The sequence below is a fragment of the Talpa europaea genome, assembly GCF_964194135.1.
Source record: "Talpa europaea genome assembly, chromosome: 5".
Lineage (NCBI taxonomy): Eukaryota > Metazoa > Chordata > Mammalia > Eulipotyphla > Talpidae > Talpa > Talpa europaea.
In genome coordinates this window covers 51,271,385-51,278,378 of record NC_140071.1, presented here as the reverse complement: position 1 = coordinate 51,278,378, position 6,994 = coordinate 51,271,385, and the positions used below count along the sequence as shown (strand labels likewise).

Genomic DNA, 6,994 nt, shown 5'->3' with positions numbered 1-6,994 from the left:
TACACAAAAGCAATAAAAATTCCCCATGCTACATATATTTTAAAAGACATCATAGTCACATAAAATAATTTTGCTCATGTGTTCCCCAAGGTATTGAAAATTACAGTATAGTCACTGTAATCCTACTGGGTAGAGACAGAATCTTCTCTTTATTCTTTGTTATGCCTGATACTATCTGTTCAGCACATTATTAAGGAAAGAAATCTGTATCTAGGATAATGCATCTGTATTCTCCTCATTTCCCATAAGCGCCACAAAGCCAGTACTTTTGACCATTGGGCTTTGCAGAACGGGGTCCAAAGTCTGCACAGAAGGCTTAGGTTTTGCATTTTTGATGTATTCCTTAAGTAAAGGTGGTAAACGTCTCCCTAAATTCACAAGGTCAAAGAAAGACAGGTTCATCTTCCTGGGCGGGGTACCCTCAGTAGCAGATCTGCTGTAGCGATCATGTCTCCTGAGAACCTCGCTTCTTCCAAGACCAGGCAGCAGGCAATGGCCTGACTTGTGCACCTCAGGCAAGGTAAACAACCCCACTCTGATAAAAAGGACACCCACCCCATTCTGCACGAGTGAGGATTTACAGCGGGTAGTGCGTGTTTGCAGGCTGTCGATGGGGACTATTTTCCCCTTCACCGCAGCAGCACAATCCTTAGGGTCCCCCAGCCCCTTGACTCGCAGCCCTGCCCAGACCATTGTCCGTACACCTCGTCCCTCCAGCTTCCGGGCCGCGGGCGAGATGATTTGCTGCAGATGACATCAGCTCTGGGCCAACGGCTGCAAGAGCGAAGGCAGCCACCGCGTGAGGCTGTGCCGGGTGGTCCTCTCCTCCTCCTCCCGAGCTCCCAGCCTAGTCCCCTTATAAAAGCGCCGACGCCTCCCCGCCCTCTCTCACTCCCCGCTCCTCTCCGCCGCGCGCACTTGGAGACCGGCGGGGGGAGGCGGCGCGCGGCGCCGGGAGGGGGGGACGCAGGGGGCGGAGCGGAGACGGCACCTTCGGAGATAATCCTTTCTCCTGCCGCAGAGGAGAGCGGCGGCCGAGCGGGGCACTTCGCGGAGGCTTAGAGGGCCGGCAGGATGGCGACCGTGGTGGTGGAAGCCGCCGAGCCGGAGCCGTCCGACAGCATCGCCAACCCGGTGGCGTCCACCTCGCCCAGCCTGTCGCACCGCTTCCTCGACAGCAAGTTCTACCTGCTGGTGGTCGTCGGGGAGATCGTGACCGAGGAGCACCTGCGGCGCGCCATCGGCAACATCGAGCTCGGTAAGAGGCCCTGAGCCCCCAGGGGACGCGCTGGGGGGGGGGGAGACGCGCAAAAGCGACCCCGCCCAGGGCGCGGCGGCCCCCCTCTTTCTCCCGCGCCCCGCACCCCGCACCCACACCTCTTGCTGATTTTGCCGCACTCCGTCCGGACTTTTCTGTTCTGGGCTAATTTCGGAGAATAATACGATTTACTAGATTGGAGACCCCGGAGGAGACTCGCTTCTAACCTCGAGGGATCTGTCACCAAGCGGGGTCCTCAGATCCGTGCTGGTCACAGCCTCGCCCGCTAAATGAGACGCAGGTGTCAGAGGAGCAAAGGTCGTAATAAAGCCGCAACCGCAGGAAGCACTGAGGGGTGGTGGGGGTGGGGGAGGACCTGATGCAACCTTTCAGCTCCCTCTTCTCCCCGCAAAATACTGGCGCCCACCTCCCCACCCTCGCCGGCTGACCCGGGACTGAAACGCAGTGTTGCGTGGTCCGCGTGGGGCTCCTCCTCAGTCCCCGACAAGTGCCTTTTCTGGTTTACAACCTCCCGATCTTTCTTCTTTCCTCGGAATGACTAGGCTAGTCCTCGGGCCACGCCCGCTCCCCCCCACCCCCTAGGACGCAGAGATGGAGAACCGCCCGCGCTCGGTTCCCAGACGGCGTCCGCCTCGTTACCGCCCTTGGGGCCTTGGCTGCGCTTTCTGGAAGGACAATGGAACCCCCAAGTTGCGGGGTGGGGCTTTCTTTTAAAAGTCTCAGCCTCGGGAGGAATGGCTTGGGAAAGGCGGGGGGTGGGCGGGTAGGGGCAGCGCCTCGCCCGCTGCGCTCATCTGGAGCGCAAGGGCCGAATAGCGGTTCTGCGGGCGCCCTGGGCGGGGCCGCGAGGGTCCGGCGGGAGCAGCCTGGGGCGCGCGGACCGGCCGGCTCGGCTTCCCCACCCGGGTGCCACAGTGCCCCCGCACGCCCGCCCGCCGCACCTGCCCCCCTCACTGCGGCGCCCCTATTGGGGCCCAGTGTACGCTCCGCCGTGGCCTCGGGTTTGGGGGGGCCGCACGTCTCCACCTCTCCTTGTGCCCGGCTTTGTTGCGCACGAAGTCCCCCGGTGGGCGGCTCTGGCCTGTGCCTTTCCCTTTATCCCCGGCGTGCCAGCCCGCCCCGTGCCCCTGACAGAGGTCGCCGGGCCCCTCCGCAGCCCCAGGCTGCGCTCTGGTCTCGTCGGGCATCGCCGGCGCGGCTCAGCCCGGAGACACCGGCTGGTGGGCGTGGTGAGTCCGCACTGCGGTCTCTACGGCAGCCCGAGGCGGACAAAGGGCGTTCACGGAGCCGCCTTTCCCGCGCCCACCCCGACCCCCAAGTAGAAGGCGAAAGGAAAACCTTATTTTGGATGAAAAACACACAGACAGACAGACAGACAGACAGACACCCCCCCCCCCCAAAAAAAGGCCAACAACGCCTGTCTTCTCTCACTGCGTTTGGAAACGACCACTTGTCCCTAGAACAAAAGGCTGTAGGGTGGGGACTGGAGTTGTAGACCTGGTTCTTTTGTTTAACTTTAAAGCACTGATTTTCCTTTTCAGCTGAAATAAAACGTGAATAGGAAGCAGTTATTTTATACGTAAAAATTCAAGAAATAGAGGTTTCAGTAGTGAAATGCCAACAACCCTTTATTATAAAACTAGAGGCCTTTAACCTGATCTGTCCTAATTTAGTTTGCACGTTTTCTCCTTGGAAAATTTCACACGTATTGACTTTGGGTGTGGCTGCTGTAAGAATCAATGACTTTGGATTTTTTTTTTTTTTAAATGTGTTATTTGTTAGCACCGTTGCCAGGGAATTCATAAAACACTAGGAGGTGCTTTTGTATCTATAAAATTCTCATACCCATACCCGATGGTCCCCGAAAGGGACCATCACCCCCATTTTAGAGATGGGGGCGCAGAGAACTGGGAAGGATAAGGCGACCAGTTCAAGGTCACACCACTCGTAAGTGACAGAAGCGCCAGCACTGCAGCATCACTGGCTTTCTGGCCCTGTCACGATGTTAGTGCAGGACAGGCTAAGATGAGGGGGACATCAGACACAGCAATTTTCAGAGCTTGCCTTTGTACAGACATCCATTTGTGGGCAGCGCCCCATGCAGGGAGCTGTTCAGCAGTCACCTTCACCCATGATTATCTTCCTGCTTTGTTACTCTGCTGATCATCCTTTTAGCTCTCCATTCCTCAGGGGGTTTATTCAAGCTGCTTCTGATTCACGATAAAATGGATGCATCCTAGTAATGCTGTGAAGTGCTCTCTGTCTTTATACTACTAACATTTAGTGGAGAAGTTCAGATTTTTTTTTCTTTTTTACAATTACAAAAAAAAATTACTGAAATATTACATAGAAAGGAAAAGGCACTAATGAGAGATGAAGAGCTTGGTCAATTTTCACAAAATGAACATAACCTGTGTCCCCCTGATTAAGAAACAGACATTACTAGAATCCCAGAAACCCTCTCATGTTTACTTGTCTATCACTATGCCTTCCTGATTTTTAATTCCCTAATTTGGTCAGGTTTCTGCACAGATCTCCGAAATGGCTGTATTGATCCCATTAAGAATCAGCCTAGTGAGTAAGCAGAGCCATTTCCTTATACACAGTAACAGATGTTGCCTTTTCCTCTGGAGATTGCTCTCCTGGGTCCTGGGGTCTCTGATCCAGCTCTAGCTGCAGGACCTTTCAGTGCTAAGTGAAAATACCACTCCCTAGCTTTTCAGACCATCTGAGATAGGAGTTAGCAACAGGGTCGGCCAGCTGAGTTTCCCTAAGCCTGACCTGCTGCCACCTTGGCCTTCAGGTCTCATCTGGGCCTCCCCCAGAGGTCACTCTGGTATCACTGCTGTTGTTGCTGGTGCCCATGGGCCATTTTGTGTGAAGCAAGATGGAGATGCTCTAGGGGGTTGGCTCTGATTGCAGCGCTGGGAAAGCAGCTCATCATCTATTATTCTTGCTTCCCTCCCTTCTTAACTGAAATTCTGTGGCTTTGGAGACCCTGGTGACTTGAATTTTTGCAATCCAAATACTGAGGGCTCTTTGGGAAGCCTAGAAAATAAATCTGTAGGAAGATGGTGGCACAGCAGTATATTTACATGCCTGACATGTTCCAGTATGGATGCTTAATAAATGCTTCTTGAAACCAAGGAAGAATGATGGTCATTTGTTTTCTTGACTGTCTTCCCAAAACATCATGTAAGGTTTGGTCATTATACTCAAGTTTGAAGCAACAGTCTTTCCTTTTGCTTTATTTAGTTAGTTATACAGGACTTGATGTGAAACCACTATTGCTGCCTGCCATCTGCTACTCCTTGGTATCTGCTCTGTCCCTTCCTATTTAACTCTTAATGTGAACTTGACAGCCATTCCTTTTTCTTTTTTTTTTTTTTTTCAAGGAGAGTTGCACCTTCTCCCATTTATTTTGGAACATGGATTACAGCCATTCATGCTTTGCAAATGGAATTCTAAACTGTTGTGAAAGAAGTTTTCATGGCTTTATTTTTCTTAAAAAACATCTAATGAATACTAAGTGTCAGTCTGATGCTTTCAGTGACTATTTAAGAGTATTCACTGTCCTCTCCTTAACATTGGAAATCAGCAGGATCTGTTCATCAAAGATGGGGGTGTGTAATATCTCTTGCCCTGGATTTTTAGACAAGTTTAGCTGATTACATTATAACTTTCTAATCTCACTTTGTTGAATGCCTTCAGTCTAAGATGGGTATAAGAACCTAGGAAAGAATTGGGGGTTAGTTTTCATCAGGGGGGGAAAAAACCAACAAAATGGTGGGAGTTAAAAGAAATGTTGGATAGTGTTAAAAAATATCAAATTCATCTTTATTTTTCAAAGTCAAAAGACAGATGGATTTCTGCTTGCACTGCTTAATTGGCATTATCTACTGAGGGTTCTGTGATCCATGCTGAAATACAAGCCAGTCCCCAGACTTAAGGTCATTGAATTGCTGATTCATTGTTAATCTTCTCTAAGGATTTACTTAAAAAAAAAATCTAATATTTATAACAATGAATAAGTGATTAGAAATCACTTCTTTTGTTTGTTTCTACTGTAAGATGCAACCCCAAAACCTAAATTATTTATCATTGATGCTTTGAAGTGATGAGCCATGTATGTAAGGTACTTGTTTTACACAAAGCTATATATTTTGAATGCATCAAGTTGTTTGCTTATCAAAAAGGAATAAAAAGCAAATTGTAGGTTGTTGTTAGGTCAAGGGAAAAAAGAAGAATTCTTTCTTCTCTGAGAAATAAAGCCATCTTGAATTTCACATTTCCTTTGTTTTAATTCTGTTTCTTTATAGTTTTAATCTCACTTCAGATCTCTTTTTAGCCTAGTTTAACAAATAGTCTTATAGGTATAGCTTAACCATTTAGGTACTTGCAAAAAATTTTCAAAAGCCTGTTTTTCAGAGGGACCAAATGAAGCACATAGAAGAAAATCAATTTGTCAAAGATTCAAATAACTGCCAGTAGAACCTATGTGCCATTTCAACAAGCAATGCACGGTCATGTCTCTGCTTCCTTCTACCTACTGACTCTCTTAGGAATATAGATTTTAGCCTTTAGAGAGGAGGTGCTTTTATTTTTCATTATTGGTTTCCTTACACTATCCTGCAAAATGCTTGCTTGAGCTTAGTGAGCCATCGCCTGTAGACAGTAGGGATCCTACCTCTTCGTTCCTGATCTTCCTGTGATGACACCCCCACTTCTCTCCTTGTCCATCTGTAAATTTCACGTGCACTGTAGGCTCCTCCTTATGCGCTGCTACTCCCTGGGATCAAAAGCCTGAGATGGAAAGATCCTTTGTTAACCATTTGCTGGAAAAACTGGGAACAGACAGAGATACTACCTATTTCCATGGCTAGGCAACAGTCCTGATGAGGCAGGAGACCTCTCGGGATGCCGAGGGGGTTGAAAACTGGAAATTCATTTCCTCTAACTGATGATGTTGTTCTGCCCCCACCTGGGTGAGACAGTCTCCATAGAGTATTGGGGAAGCAAAGCCTTAGGGTGACGGTTGATGAACATATATGTTGGGGGGATAGTGAGTAAAAGGAGTAATTTATCATGGCTTCTGTAGGCCCCATCAGAGAAAGCCTCTTCACAACTTCTTTACCAGCACCCTACCCCAGCCATGAACTCAGAGAGGGAAGAATGTGGGCAGGACCAAAGAAGATATTTTTTCTGTGGAGAGATACATAAGCCTACTAAATGCAATATGAACCTTATTGAGAAACACCAATTTCCTTACTGATAATCATCCAGTCGAAGGTACAACGTAGTTACAAAGTATTTTATTTCTAAAATTGGTACAGAAAGTGACTTAGTTCCAAAACCCTCCTTTCCAACTTAAATAACCCCTAAGGGCATTGTAACCTTTATTTTATAAGTGTTAGTAGTGATTATGCATTGTTAAGAAATAATTTGGCTGGAAATTGCTCTCTTGAAACGAGAACCCTAAGACTTTCATTTCATTAGGTGCATAAAAATGAGAAACAATATTTTTTATCAGCTGTTTATTAGTGTGATTTAAAAATTACTAATTTTTTTTACTGTTCTGTACTTCTTCCATTGCTGAATTATAAGTCATACATTCAGGAATTTATGAAATATAAAGCAAACATTAATTGCATGTGTCATGACAGGTTAATTGAAGCCACGGGACAATGGCAAGCAGCAATGAAAGAGCCAGTCTAA

The 6,994-nt window shown here is 48.0% G+C and overlaps 1 protein-coding gene across 1 annotated transcript in view; it reads left to right on the top strand.

Annotated features, from left to right (window-relative positions):
• Positions 1-1,074: 1,074 nt before the first annotated feature.
• MAP1B (microtubule associated protein 1B) overlaps positions 1,075-6,994 on the top strand; it is a gene marked incomplete at both ends in the record, with an annotated part of 90,859 nt that continues 84,939 nt past the window's right edge. The window contains one exon of the mRNA XM_084233216.1: positions 1,075-1,258. Coding sequence (XP_084089342.1) covers positions 1,075-1,258 — 184 coding nt within the window. The remainder of the gene's footprint in view (positions 1,259-6,994) is intronic.